Raw genomic sequence first — 16,167 nt, 5'->3', positions numbered from 1 at the left:
ATTTTCACCAACTTTTGGTAAATTTTTATTAGGTTTTTAATTTTTTGCACAAAAACTGTCAATTCGATTTTTTTCAAAATTTTATTAAATGTTAACAACAATATTTGTTGAGAGATAAAGGTTGTTAAAAGCCAATATCTACAATTTTTGGAAAAATATTTGAGTCGAAAATCAATTTTTACCAACTTTTATACATTTTTTTTTAATGTTTTTTTTTTTTGTAAAAAAACTGTATATTCGATATATCTCAAAATTTGTTCTAATGTTCAAAACAATATTTCTTATAAGTAAAAATTGATAATAAGCTCTTATCTCAAAGTTTTGAAAAGATATTTGAGTCGAAAGTCAATTTTTACCAACTTTTATTAATTTTTTTTTTAGGTTTTTATTTTTTGTAAAAAAACTGTCAATTCGATTTTTCTCAAAATTTTTCAATATGTTGAAAACAATATTCCTCATAAGTTAAAATAAGTTTGAATCCTAAATTTTAAGTTTTTGAAAAGATATTTGAATCGATATTCAATTTTTACCAACTTTGAGTAATGTTTTTTTTAGATTTTTATTTTTTATAAAAAAACTGTCAATTAGATTTTTCTCAAAATTGTATCAGATATCAAAAACATTATTATTCGTTGCACAAAATTGTTTTGGAGATGAAATCATATTTCAGTCGTAAAATTTTGGAGGTGACAAATTTTTTTTTTTAGTTTTATTGATTTATAAAAAAAACCGTTATATTAATTTTTTTCAAAAAATATACTCGTTTAGTATCACGTTCCAATATATTATATAAAATTTAATTCAAGTCTCTAGCGTTTTTGGTTCGTAAGATATTTAGGGTTAACCAAAATTTTCACCTTTTTTTCAAACTGCTATGGTAAAAAAACCACCCACGCAATTTTCTTGAGAGCCCTTTCTGCATCTTTCTGCCTTATTATCTGTATAACAAAATTTATTTGAAATCGACATCTCTTCTGGTTCTTGAGCTATGGACGACGAAAAAAACGTCGCGAACGTACGGACGTACGGACGTACAGACGTACGGACGTACGGACGTACGGACGTACGGACGTACGAACGTACGTACACACGCACGCACAGACATCTTTCTAAAAATATTTTATTTCGACTCTAGGGACCTTGAAACGTCGAGAAATGTCAAAATTTTCAATTTGACAAATCGGACCCATTACAATAACTTCCTATGGGAAGTTAATAAATAAAATAATTCCGTGGCTAATTTGGGCAAACGTTTTAGAAAAGTCAGTGTATACGAATATATTTTTAGGAATGTGAGGAGATTTGTAATGAAATTTTTTATAAAAAATGCTACACTATCACAAAAAACGTGCTCAAAAAGTTTGGAAATTAAAGACAGCTTTGCAATAGGTCTGTAGTTGTTTACTTTCTTGAAAATTGGTGTACGAAATGACTTCTTCCATGTAGTGGGAAATTTAACTGTTTTTAGAGAAAGTTTGAATATGAACTCAACTAAAGCATTTCTACACTTTTTTCATCTGGAAAGAGGGTTTCAACCCCAGTGAAAAGTTGTTGGGGCAGCAAAAGCGAGAAGGGGAGAGGTGTTCCACTAAGGCACCGCCTTATCCAGACGGCAGCGGAGGAATTCCCGAGATGGAATCAACGTTGGCGTCTACAGTTCCAGTAAGTTAAGTAAGAACTACTTAGTGAACACCTTATAGGGATTCTACGAATTATTCGGATCCCAGGTCTATAAGGAGCGGTTCTATCCGGCTCCCCATCCTTGAAATCATACTAAGGATCTGGCCCTCCAGGTTGGAGGTTGTGCTGTCGGAGTGTCTTCCTGGCCATGTATAAGCCTCATAATTACGAAGCAACAACAAGCCGTGGATACGGACGGATTAACTGTTGAAAACCTACGCAAACGAATTGAGGACAACATGGAATGTTAGGTCCCTTAACAGACCACGTGCGGCCAAGGATTTAGCGGAGGCCCTAAACTGCTATAAAGCAGACATCACCGCCATACTGGAAAAAGGATGGGATGGGCCGGGTAAAAAGAGGATAAAAAACTGCGATATTTACTATGGTTACTGCTACCAGTCGATCAAATATTCACATTACGGCAGATCCTAGAAAAAACACAAGAACACCAAATCGACACCCACCATCTTTTTATCGATTTCAAGGCCGCATATGACAGCATCTACAGGGACGAGCTGTATAGAACCATGTCTAGTTTTGGCATCCCTGCCAAACTCGTCCGTTTGTGCAGCATGACCATGGAGAATTCATGCTGCTCCATAAAGGTTGGAAACAACTTAACAGAACCTTTCGACGTCAAAAAAGGTTTTAGAAAAGAGGCTGGGATGCGACCCACACTGATAACTTCCCATCCCGTCTGTCGATTTGTCTTGCTTAAAAGTTTGTCTACATGTACTCGTATCAATTTTACCAAATTTGCGTACTATTTTTTGTAGATTTTATTTTTTATGAAAAAACTTTATGAAAATTACTGAACATTAAAAACAATATTTTCTGTGAAATAAAATAAGTTTGAAGCCAATATTTTTAATTTTTGAAAAGCTATTTGAACCGAAAGTAAATTTTTACCAAGTTTTAGTATTGTTTTTTTTTAGAGTTTTATTTTTTGTAAAAAAAACTGTCAATTTGAATTTTTTAAAAATTTTAATAAATGTTGAAAATAATATTTCTTATAAGATAAAATTAGTTTGAAGCCAATATTTAAAATTTTTGAAGAGATATTTGAGTCAAAAGACAATTTTAATAAATAAAAAATAATATTTCTTATAAGATAAAATTAGTTTGAAGCCAATATTTAAAATTTTTGAAGAGATATTTGAGTCAAAAGACAATTTTTACCAACTTTTAAACATTTTTTTTAGGTTTTTATTTTTTGTAAAAAAACTATCAATTCGATTTTTCTCAAAATTTTACCGAATGTTGAAAACAATATTTCTTATAAGATAAAATTAGTTTGAAGCCAATATTTCAAAGTTTTGAAAAGATATTTGAGTCGAAAATCTATTTTTACCAACTTTTAATAATTTTTTTTCGGTTTTTAATTTTTTGTAAAAAAACTGTAAATTCGATTTTATTCAAAATTTTATTGAATGTTGACAACAATATTTTTTGAAAGATAAAAGCGAATTTAAGCCAATATCTAAAACTTTTTAAAAGATATTTGAGTCGAAAATCAATTTTTACAAACTTTTATTAATTTTTTTTTAGGTTTTTATTTTTTGTAAAAAAACTGTCAATTTGATTTTTTTCAAAATTTGATCGAATGTTGAAAACAATATTTGTTATAAGATAAAATAATTTTTAAGCCTAAATTTCAAGTTTTTGAAAAGATATTTGAATCGATATTCAATTTTTACCAACTTTGAGTAATGTTTTTTTTAAATTTTTATTTTTTATAAAAAAAACTGTCAATTCGATTTTTCTCAAAATTTTGTCAGATTTCGAAAACATTCTTCTCCGTTGCTCAAAATTGTTTTGGAGATGAAATTATATTTTAGTCGTTAAATTTTGGAGGTGACAAATTTTTTTTTTCAGTTTTTTTGATTTATAAAAAAAACCGTTAGATAGATTTTTTTCAAAAAATATACGTCTTTGAGATCACGTTACAATATATTATATAAAATTTAATTCAAGTCTCTAACGTTTTTGGTTCGTAAGAGATTTAGGGTTAACCAAAATGTTCACCTTTTTTTTAAACTGCTATGGTAAAAAAACCACCCACGCAATTTTCTTGAGAGCCCTTTCTGCATCTTTCTGCCTTATTATCTGTATAACAAAATTTATTTGAAGTCGATATCTCTTCTGGTTCTTGAGCTATGGACAACGAAAAAAACGTCGCGAACGTACGGACGTACGGACGTACGGACGTACGGACATACGGACGTACGGACGTACGGACGTACGAACGTACGTACACACGCACGCACAGACATCTTTCTAAAAATCTTTTATTTCGACTATATTGACCTTGAAACGTCGAGAAATGTCAAAATTTTCAATTTGACAAATCGGACCCATTACAATAACTTCCTATGGGAAGTTAACAAGGTGATGCGCTATCATGTGATTTTTTTATCATCGTGCTTGAAAGAATAGTGCAGAGCTCACATGTCAACACTTCAGGCACTAATCGGAAGAACTCAGCGTGATGTCAATGGGGTTTTGTGAGCATTGATGCAGAGGCGGCAAAAATGGGTTTAACGGTTAATGAGGGCAAAACAAAGTACATGCTGTCGTAAAAAAAGGGACATACAATACAATAGACGTAACTTTGAGGTAGTCAAAGACTTCGTCTACCTAGGCTCTGATTTAAACGCAGAAAACAACACCAGCGCTAAGATCAAACGCAGAATAATTTTTGCTAATCGCTGTTTCTTTGGACTAAGAAAGCAATTGAGTGGGAAAGTTCTTTCTTGAGAGACCAAAGTATCGCTATAAAACCCTTTTAATCCCCGTCCTGCTATACGGTGCAAAAGCATGGACTTTGACAAAAGCGGATGAAAGCACCTTGGGTCGGTTCGAGAGAAAACTTCTTCGTGCGATCTACGGTCCCGTATGCATCGAAGGGGAGTGGAGGAGAAGATGGAACGACGAGCTGTACGGGCTGTACAGCGACGTTAACTTAGCCAGAAGGGTAATAGTCCAACGACTAAGATGGCTGGGTCACGTAGAGCTCATGGAAACCAATGCTTCGACCCGGAAAGTCTTCGAATCCCCACCCACAGAACAGCGCAGTAGAGGAAGACCGCGGATCAGGTGGAGCGCACAAGTGGAATATGACCTCACCCAACTTGGAGCTTAAAACTGGAGACATCCAGCTAGGTCCGAGCTGGATGAAGAAGTTTGTTGGGTGAGGTCCTAGTTCACACTGTAAGTTAAGTCATCAACTACAAAGATTAGAAAACTTAAGAAATTCCAACTATTCTTATTACAAATATTCTTTGTTCACAAGTCGATACATTTTACCGTTACATTAGAAAAATTGAGGTCCTAATGGAGAAATTATTATTAAATACTTCAGTAGAAAATGATATGTCAAAATAAACTGTTTGAATAAAACTGTTTTTGAATGGAAAAATACCAAAATGACAATGATTCCTATCTAACGACGATGCGAAGGCGGTGCTGCGGCAAGTCTTTAAATGTGTGGCCTCATAAGGAAAGGGGAATCACAATGGACCCTTGAGGTCTACGTGTGTCAATGATATCTAGACAGCCACTCTAACCTAGGAAAGGGGAAATACACTCTTGAAATTTTTAAAATAAATTAAGTATCGCAAATATCTTTGACAATTAATGGAATCTAATTTTCTGAATTGGTTTATTAATCATAATACAAAGGTAGTTTCGCTTGTTGGCTTTGAAAGACACATTTTCTCAAATCATATTTTCGTAATCCTTACCCATAACATCCGTCATGTACTTAAATTGATTCGTTAGAGAGCTAGGTTCCCAGCGCTGATCCATCATAAGATGTGCCTTGAAATACGGTACTCCAAAGAATCCATGATCTGCAGGTGCAGTAGGCTGCACTGGCCTAACATTTGTTCTTAGGGCCATTTCAATTAGATTTCAAGTTTCAAAACAATAAAAATAGAATTCGAAAAATAATCGATTTTGAAATATAACAATTAACTCTGTGCTAACAGTAATATGTCTATTTTGTATCTAGTGAATATATACATAAGTGAATACAAATACCAGAATAAAAGGTCTTTACAATCTACATACCTATACTTAAACAAATACCTGACTCCGTGAGGTAGCAAGTTATTATTTTAACATAGCGAGACCTGGTTGGTGACCCATGTACTGATTCGCACCATCATCATACTGAATTCATTGTTTTCGTCACGTTGCCGTTGGTTGCCCTAAGGGATTTTCGACAACTACAAAGACGCGATGTACCTAACAACTTTGTACATCTCTTCATCCTCTATCTCCTAACGTAACCGATTTCGATTCAAATTGGATAATTGATCAAAATAATATGGAAGTTGTGCATAGAGAACACACAGATAATTAACTTCCTTCTTCATCCTTACCGCCACCAATTTTGTTTCCCGCAAATCGACAAATTGGGTCTTCTTCAATTTTAATTTTTTGTCTTTTCTATTTGTGGACCTCTTAAATTGCCAAGATGAATCTCAAAGATGAATTTCATAACATTGGTTACGGCTTAGAGCGTAGACTGTGTTTGAATTTGGACAATGATTGCGCATCACTTCAGTTCACTATCACCACGCCGCGTCGCCCGCCGCCGCCGTGTGCCATTGTTGTTGGCATTCGAAACGAGGACGGACATATTACATTACATTACTTACTTTACAAGGCATAAACCGACCGACAGCAACGATTATTTTGTTGAATCGCTCACCATCACCATCACCATCACCATCACCACTGGCACTGTAACTGGCACAGTGCTTGATGCTCATCATTGACCAGGATGACATGAAGCACCAACAATAGTATTATAAAGATTATCCCTTTATTTGAAATCCCATGATAGAAAAAGTCAAATCACCAGTACCTGTAGTATTGTAGGGTCTACAAGTTTGATAACGATCATCAAGTGGAAGATAATGGCGGCAAGCATGATCAGCTAGTTAGGATTCCTCATCATTTTCTTTTACCAGGAGAAAAAAAAAACTAACAAAACGAACTTTATCTTTTCAGGATTAATTTTGTTCCCAACATCTTTTATTAAATCTTAGAGACCTTGGTTCGAATGAAAACGAAAGCGGGCGATGATATAACAATCACTTAGAAAAAATAACGTTATTATTCAATGAATTTTTAGTTCGTGTAGGCTCAAAAAATGTTCTTTTATTATCAACTCTTTGCTGATTTCTTAAAATTCAAATTATTAATTTAACAAACTGAAGTTGTTTAGAGACTTTTTTTTTAAATCCTAAAACATATTCAAAAAGATGTTGATATGCGACCCACACTGATAACTTCCCATCCTGGCTGTCGATTTTTCTTGCTAATACGGTTTTTAGGTTTACGTGTAGGTTTCTTGTCGGCTGCCTCAGACGAACAGTCATCTTTGGTAAGGTCTCTTCATCTCTAAAATTTTGTAACATCTTCATCATTGTTGTCGGAATCATTTTCACCACTTTCACTGACATCTTTATTTCGCCAAGGCTTCATAAAGTCAGAGTCCTCCTCTGCAGAATTTGTTCCTTCGTGAACTCCCATTTGTTTCTCTTGACTTGACTTGACTTGACTTTAACGACTTCATACGGGCCTAAGTATAATGGATACAACTTAGTTCCGGGTGCAAATTGATTTTTCTCTATCGCAACCATATCGCCCATTTTGTATTGCGTAGCAGCTTTTCTCTTTCGGTTATAGCCTTTTCGATTTTCTTCTTAGATCTTCGTGCTTCAATTTACTGTTGAGTTCAAGATTATTTGCAGTCCTGAAACATGCTTGAACCACTTATCAGGAGCATCGACGGACATTTTCGTCAACATTTCAATGATAGTCCTGTTGACTCTCTCCACCTGTCCATTTCTGCGAGCAACCCCTGTGGTCCCCAGCGAATGGTTGATAATTCGTTCTTCGCAATACTCCTTGAATAAATTAGAGGTAAAAGCAGAACCTCTGTCCGTGAAGACTCTCACTGGATCACCGAAAATTTCACTCTGGAACAACATCTTCTTCACAACTTCTTCAGCACCCACCCGTAGACTTTACCGGAGATATCCAAGTAAACTTCGAAAAAGCGTCGACGATAACCAACAAATGCTTGTAACTCTTTGCTGTCGAATTCATAGGACCAAGATGAGACCTATGGAGTGGAGTATACAATTTTTCGATTGGGTTGAGTATACACTCTTGCTTTTCTCGCTGCAAGGATATAGGGTATACGATTCGCAATCATTTGTTTAATTTTCGAAGACATGTTTGGTATACAAAAGTCTTTTCTCGCCAAAACTTCGACCTTCCTTGCATTCATGTGACCTTGCTCGTGTATGCCTCGCAGTACTTCTCTTTGTAGCTTCTTTGGAACAACCAGAGAATAATCACCTTCAACAAATTTGTAAAGAACACCGCTGCGCATAACAAAATCATCATGCTCTTAGTGTCTCAAGATATTTGCTATCAGCGAACAATACTCATCCGTTTCTTGCGCTTTTCTAACGCTATGTAAAACACCATCTTCTACCCTCATTATTGCCGAAAATCGACTTAGCGTGTCTACATGCCTCATCGATGTACCAGCTCTGTGAAGGACTTCGCAGTTAAAATCTTGAGATATTGCCCACTCGGCAATTCTAGTACATAGCTCCTTCTTCCTCATCGTAGCTGTAAATGCCTTATAGTCTGTAAATATTTTGAACGGTATTCCCAAAAGATATACGCTTAACTTCTGCAAACACTTTACAATTGCCAAAACTTCTTGTTCATATCATAAAAAAACAGGGTGCGTTTTAGTATCATTGTGCCTTTGAAGTAAGACACCTCCGTATCCAACGTTACTCGCGTCTGTATGAAACTCCGTTTCTAACTCTGGATTGTAGAGCTTCAAAACTGGATATATGCATAAGGCATCCTTCAAATCTTGGAAAGCTTCAACTTGACTTGGACCAAAACAAAATGGCTTATCTTTACTTAATAAGTCAGATAAAGCTTTCGCAAGAACTGCATATCCAACAATAAATCACCTAAAAAAACCAGTCAGTCCCAGAAACGACTTAATTGTCTTGACTGTATCCGGCTTCGGAAAATTTTGGACTGCATTATGGTTTTTCCTTCGATGGCTTCAATGAGCCGTTCTCTACTGTGAGGATCTAAAAATTCGATCTTTTCTGTCATGAATTTACACTTCTGCCAGTTAATAACCAGAGCATTTTTAGCTGCTACTTCAAGAACTAATTTGACATTCTTCAGGACTTCCAGCTTGAACAACCAAATCATCAACGAAGATTTGTAATCATCCTGAACGCAATAGCTTCTCAAATACCGCATTAACAAACCTTTGAAAAACCGACGGCAAATTACAAAGACCAAAGGGTGTTTTAAGGAACTCATAATGCCCGTCCGGCATATATTACAAATTGGATGAATGAAACTAATTTGAATTAAATATCTTATATTATTCTCAAGATATGGAGAACTGAACATCAATTTTTAACAATTTTGCGTCCTGTTTTTTTTATCGATTTTATTTTTTTATGAAAAATTGACTTAATGTCGAAAACAATATTTTTTGTGAGCTAAAATTAACGTGAAGCCGATGTTTTCAATTTTTGAAAATATATTTAAGTCGAAAATCGATTTTTATCAGCTTTTAGTAATGTTTTTTTCTTTGTGTGATTTTCGTTTTTTTAGATAGACAGATGAATCTTTATTCATTAAAAACGATACAAAAAAATTTACAATAGAAAAACTTCTTTTGGACAACTTCAATAGTGGTACCATCTACTGTCCAATTTCTTACATTATTATCTGAACGATTTTGAGGTTTAAAAATCATAATTTTAGATTTAGAAATGCTGATTTTGAAATCCCACGAATCGCAATATTGTTTAAGTTTATTTATCTGAAGCTGCAATGTCACTGGGTTATCAGAGAACACCGCCAAAGATAAATCGCCATAGTTTACGCCTGCGCCTCTCGGTAATTTATTTTCAATATCATTGATAAAAACAGCGAACATCAGCGGACTCAATATGCAGCCTTGTGGAACACCTGTTTCGGTTTAAAAGGCTTTTGACATAAATATAACATTGTTCATTACAAACCATTGCAGAAGTTGTTCATAAATCCGAATAAATTTGGTTGAAAGACCAATAACTGCTAGCTTATATAAAACTGATCTTCTGTTGATGGTATCAAAAGCAGCTTTAAAGTCGACGCCTGGCAATGCTCGTAAGAGCAAACATTGGATCAATCGTTGAAAGGCCCGCACGGAAACCAGCCTGATATCGACTTATCAAATTATTTCTTTCGATCCAATTCACAAGCCTAACGTACAACATTTGTGACAACAGTTTTTTTAGTGAGCTCGGAACAGAAACGCCTCTATAATTTTCTGGTGAACTCGGGTTACCCTATTTTAATATATGAAATATTGTAGCCAAACGAAAGTGGCTCGCAAATTTCTCTTCTGTAAACATTTTGTTTATTAACCCCAACACACGGTAGAGAAATTCAGGAGTTGAATACTTATAGAATTCGATAGAAATGCCATCCAAATCCGCTGCTTTGTTATTTTTCATTCTGCTTAGAGAAACCAACATAACATCTCAACCATTGTAAAAGGAGAGTCTAGCTCATCGATTGAAACATTTTTCAGGGCAAAACTAAGGGGATTTTGGTTAGGATCTGGCAGTAGAAAACCTTCAAAGTATGTGGCCAGGTCGTCAATACTAATACTTAAAGACGGTGACTTGATGCGACTTCTCAAAATCCGTACATTGTACCAGAATGACTTTGAGTCGTTACAGTCTACAAGTTTCCCAGCCGCTTTGATTAAATATAGTTGTTTTTTCCGTGTACACAAATCTTTATATATTTTATTCTGTTCTCAAGGTAATTTCATCTGTGAGCTTCGTTGTTAAATTGTCTAAACAATTTTAGGTAAGCGAAACACTTTTCCCTACATTTCTTAAATTCATCGTTAGGTTAGGTTATAGTGGCTGTCCAAGATGGAAACGGACATACTTAGGCCAGATTAATGGCCCATTGTGATACCACGTGAATCTTGAGGCTTCCTCCTAAGCTCAATGGAACCAGCTTAAGTCCCCTACGTAACGTGAGAGGCTGATTATACCGATATGATTTAGATCGTTTAGATCGTTAAAGAAGAATTCTCCTAGGTGATTCTTGCGTTTTCGAGCTAGAGCAGGGCATGTGCAGAGAAGATCAAGAACTGTTTCTTCCTCTGCCTCTTCTATACAGCTTCTGCAAAAGTCATTTGAGAATACGCCTAGTCTCGTGGCGTGCTTTCCTATTAGACAGTGTCCGGTTATGACACCTATTATCGAGCTGATATGCGATCTGCTAAGAGAGAGCAAGCACCTTGAACGTTTTAAATCCAGTGTAGGCCAGATGTTTTTTGTGCCTTGACACGTGGTGATGTTGTTCCACCTGGTGTCTGCCCTCCTCGCAGCGTCTTGCATTAGCAACTGTTTACAAGTAGCGATTGGTGTGCCAGTACTTGCCAAACGTGGTAGGATGGGCTGTACAGTACCGTTCCTGGCGAGTTCATCTGCCTAACAGTTACCTGGAATGTCTCTATGGCCCGGCACCCAGCAAAGGTGAATATTAAACTGCTGTGCCATCTCCATTAGAGATGCTCGACAGTTATGGACTGTTATAGAGTTTGTAGAGACAGAGTCCAGAGATTTGATAGCAGCCTGGCTGTCAGAGAAAATACGGATATCAGATGTTGATATCACGTTTTCTTTGAGCCAAGACAAGGCTTCCTTAACCAAAAGTTCCGCCTGAAACACGCTACAATGATTGGGAAGGCGGAATGTGAGACTTAATTTTAGAGTACACACCTCCACCAACCCCTTCTTTGGTTTTTGAGCCATCTGTGTAAAAATGGATTGACTCATCCTCCAAGAATGTCCTATCCTCCCAAAAAGATCTGGTAGGTATAGAAATCTGGAAGTTTCTGTCGAATTGTAGTTGGGGGATGGTGTGTCTGTGTGCTTTGGAATTGATTCTAAGTACCTTAGAATTACGGAGTGGCCAATGTTGTTGTTAGTCCACTGCGACGAAGCATTGAGGCGAATAGCAGAGCTTGCAGATATTTGTTTACTAAATATGTTAAGAGGTGTAAGATTGAGCAAGGTGTCCAGTGCTGCAAAGGGGGCCATGCGAAGCGATCCGCTTATACATAGGCAGGCTGAACGTTGGACTTTATTTAACTTATCCCTGTTTATACCTTTCTCTAAAGCAGTCCACCATACTGCCACACCGTACGTTAAAATCGGTCTGATAACCGATGTGTATAGCCAATGCGTGATTCTGCGTTGTAAACCCCATTTATTACCAATAGCTTTTTTGCAAGAAAAACTCTTTTCTGTACGTTGCGTTTCCAATTTAGTTTTTTGTCTAAGACAAGACCTAGGTATTTAGCCTAGTCTGAGAATTTTAATTGGATTCCTTTAATGTAAGGAGGGTAGTCAAATGAAATTTTGTATCCCCTCGAAAATAAGACCAGATCGGTTTTGGGTGGGTTAACACCCAGTCTACACCGATCAGCCCAAAGTATTAGTCTGTCTAAGGCATTTTGTAAGAGTTCTTTTAGTATATTAAGATGCTTTCCTGAAACTGCTATAGCAACGTCGTCGTCCGCATAGGCTATCACTCTGAAACCCTCCGCATCCAGACTAGTTAGGATTTCATTCACCACTAGGTTCCACAGGAGAGGGGATAGAACACCACCTTGTGGTGTCCCTCTACTAACGAATCGTCTGCTAGAAGAGTCGCCCAGTTTTGAGTTAATTATGCTGCTAGTAAGCATTAAATCAATTAACTCCCGAAGCGAACTCTCTACATTTAGAGATGTCAGTGCAGATGTGGTTGCAGATGTGCCCACGTTGTTAAAGGCACCTTCGATGTCAAGGAAAGCAACCATAGTGAACTCTTTATGTTGGAGGGAATATTCGATGGTGCGTACTAAAGTGTGTAACGCTGTTTCCACCGATTTACCTTTCCAGTAGGCATGTTGAGACGAAGACAGAAGTCTTGTATCGATACGTGCCCTTAAATGGATATCTATCAATCTTTCCAGGGTCTTAAGAAGGAATGATGATAGACTTATAGGTCGTAGATCTTTAGGATTGACTTGGGAGCATTTACCTGCTTTAGGTATAAAAACAACTTTAACTTCTCTCCATGCCGAGGGAACATGGGCCAGGTAAAGACAGATGGTAAAAATTGCCTCAAGGATTGGTGCAATTATATCAGAAGCGTTTTGCAATTCGGTAAATTCATCGTCATTCATCGTCATACCACTTCGATTTTAGCATCAGTGTTGTAGGACGAAATCTGTGCGTTGCTGATTGTCTTATTAGTTCAAAAATAGAATCTGTTACATTTTGATAACATTTCATTAGCAAAGCGTATAAGTTGACTTAAGTTTCGTCTATCTACACCAGCCTTTTTTTTAAACCATCTTAATTTATTGCTAACTGGAGATTCTTCAACTTCAAGCCATGAACTCAAATGCTTTTATTTATATTTTATTAATTTTTAAGCTTTTTTATTTTTTGTAAGAAAAACAGTCAATTCCATTTTGAAAAGTGATATTTTATCGTTGTATACTGCCCTCCTTGTTTATTTAAAGAAGAATTTTTATTTGAATCATAAGAAACGCTTTTAAATTTAAGTAAAAGATAGAACCATATTTTCATTGGTGGTGATAATATACTCGAAAACAGTGCCACGACTCGATTATTTCGTTATTTTTGTGATAAACTTGGTCTTTCAGTTATCAATAGTGTTTGGCCAACTTGTTTTCAATCTCAAAATAATCCGTCAATTATTAATATGTTAACATCCTCAAATGATAAAGTTATTTGCTTTGAACAAATGACTTTATTCATGAGTTTTGATTTTGTTCTTTTATGTTTGATGTTAAACACTCAAGAAGACCCCGAACCTTTAATTATCGGTGTTATAGATCACTAAACTTGACTGACATACAAGATCAATGTTCATAATAATGGGAACTGGAACAATATACTTTATATAACTGATGTTTTTACTAAAGTTTCTTTTTTTAATAATTTATTGATTGATTTATACCTATCATTATAACACCACTACTACACTTAATTTATTCATCACATAATAGTGAGATCCTAAAGCAATGGAAAAACGCAATAGTTCTAACTAACTAACCTAGAAGGTGTCCTGGTATATGATCCCTATACATTCGAAATATAAGCAAGATCGCCAATTGTTTCAATTTTTTGTTACGGTTGTCAGCAGAACTCCGTGTGGAATTCCGCATGTGCATGCACACATGATCACCCTGTAAAATTTTAAGTTCGAATTGTCTGACGCAATCATGTCCGGAAAAAAACTCAAAACGTAAACCTGGAACAAATAGTTAATCCTGAACAAAGTCCTCAGATCATACATCAGAGTATTCAAAATCCCAATCAGGTTCGCCTTGGTTCAAATAATCATTGCCAACAACGAGATGTCAAATCCAGCTTATCTGAATCAAGCTCCTGCACAAAATGCAATTTATAATGCCAATCAGAAAAGCACTACTTCGAGATCTGATAATCATGATCTCCAAACCTTAGCATCTGCTTTCGAGCTCATCATGGAGGCCAATAACAAGATTTTTATTAGCGAAATGAAGTCAATTAGGGATTCCCTAACTCATAAACTAGAGCAAATAATTATTACACCGATTCAACAAGCCCAAACTCAAAATCTTGACGTACCAAACTCTAACCCCAGAGTAGACTTTAAACTATTCCTTCATCAACACAAATTGCAATGTCGTAAAGTGGAAAATTTCCTTCGATGGATCCGAAAATGTGTATGTGTTCCAATCAAGCTGGGATCATGTTCTAGCGAACTTTCATGTTCTTTTGAAAGGTAAAGTTGTGTCCTGGTATTGGATCTTCCTGAAACAGAATCCAACCGTTTTTCATGACAGTCTTAAATACGCAAACATCAAAGAGTTCAGTAAAACCGAGAATGAGTATGAAAAGATGTTACGAATGGTCTCTCGACGTCAAGGTTTTAAAGAGACATTTGATGACTTTTATACAGAGATTTTACGACCTAATGCGAGATTAAAAGAACCTTTGTCGGATACCAAGTTAATCGATTTGATCAAAAAGAATTCGAAAGATAATTTAGGTACCTTGCTCTTTCCATATCAACTCACGTGTTTACAACAAATGAGGGATGTAGCTAGGCAAGGTGAAGCCTTCTTGCTACACCAATCGTCTTAGAAGTCTTTGAATTATAAGCGAAATGTCAGCGAAATAGAACAGGAGATTGACTCATCCGAAGACAAGAAATGTGAGAGCCAGGATTTAGAGGCTTTCTCTAAATTTAACAAACAGGTGTATCTTTAGAAAGTCACAGACGATCTGAAGATACAAAAACAAAAACATCGGATATTTCTAACCATAATATAAAATCAATTCTTGAAAGACCAGATTTTCTAAAAAAGGTTGTATTCGTCCAAGACGTACCTCGCTTTTCTTTTCATGAAAGAATGAAACATTACCAGCAAGTTAAAAAACGAATATTCACAAAGCCCATTCCAGAAAAAATCACCAAGTGTAGGAATCGTTTTCTCGTTCGAAAAAGCCACAGAAAAGCAATAGAATCTACCGCTCTTGACGAATTGAATGATATGAGGCCATATCTTAATATTCAAATCGGCAATGAAAAGGTGTGGGCATTGTTAGATTCATACCCGGAGGTAAGCGTATTAGGAAAAGATTGTGTGGATCTTTTGAAAGGCAATTCCATTCCAATTAAGCCATTCAAGTCAAACATCTGAACAGCTGATGGCACAAAGCGATAAATCTTAGGCTTGTGCAAGATCCCAATCAATCTAAATAATACAACTAATGTTATAGATTTTCATGTCGTACCGATCTTGAAACAGCAGGCTTATCTTGGTATAAACTTTTGGCAAAGTTTCCACACTAAGCCAAAGTTTGAGCCTGAAATTTCCATAACAGCCCTTGTAGTTCCCCAATAGTTTTGGTAAAAAAAAATCGGGTAAGAACAGATTATGCATAGATTTCCGGAAGCTAAATAGTGTTGCCAAGGATGATGCATAACCTCTCAGGTTTACTAGGTAGGTTGAAGGATACGCATTACATCGATCTTAAGGATGCGTTCCAACAGATTCCCCTCTCTGAATCTTCCCGCGAGACGACAGCTTTCGCTGTACCAGGCAGGCCTCTAATGGAATTTGTCGTCATGCCATTTAGCCTTAAAGATGCTTCACAAAGGATGACACGACTTATCGACAAGGTCATACCATCTAAGTATAGGAAGAAAGTGTTTGTATACATAGACGACTTACTTATATATGTACCGAAACTTTTGAGGAACACTTAACACTTTTGTCATAGGTAGCAAGATTTCTAAGAGATGCGAAGTTAACGATAATAGTAGAAAAGAGCA

The 16,167-nt window shown here is 36.0% G+C and overlaps 1 protein-coding gene across 1 annotated transcript in view; it reads right to left on the bottom strand.

Annotated features, from left to right (window-relative positions):
* Positions 1-5,671, bottom strand: part of LOC129943400 (uncharacterized) — a 43,597-nt gene extending 37,926 nt beyond the window's left edge. The window contains exon 1 of the mRNA XM_056052819.1: positions 5,427-5,671. Within this exon, the coding sequence (XP_055908794.1) occupies positions 5,427-5,583 (157 nt within the window). The 5' untranslated portion in view covers positions 5,584-5,671. The remainder of the gene's footprint in view (positions 1-5,426) is intronic.
* Positions 5,672-16,167: the final 10,496 nt, after the last annotated feature.

Source organism: Eupeodes corollae, chromosome 1 (assembly GCF_945859685.1).
Source record: "Eupeodes corollae chromosome 1, idEupCoro1.1, whole genome shotgun sequence".
Taxonomy (NCBI): domain Eukaryota; kingdom Metazoa; phylum Arthropoda; class Insecta; order Diptera; family Syrphidae; genus Eupeodes; species Eupeodes corollae.
This window is presented reverse-complemented; position numbering and strand designations above follow the sequence as displayed.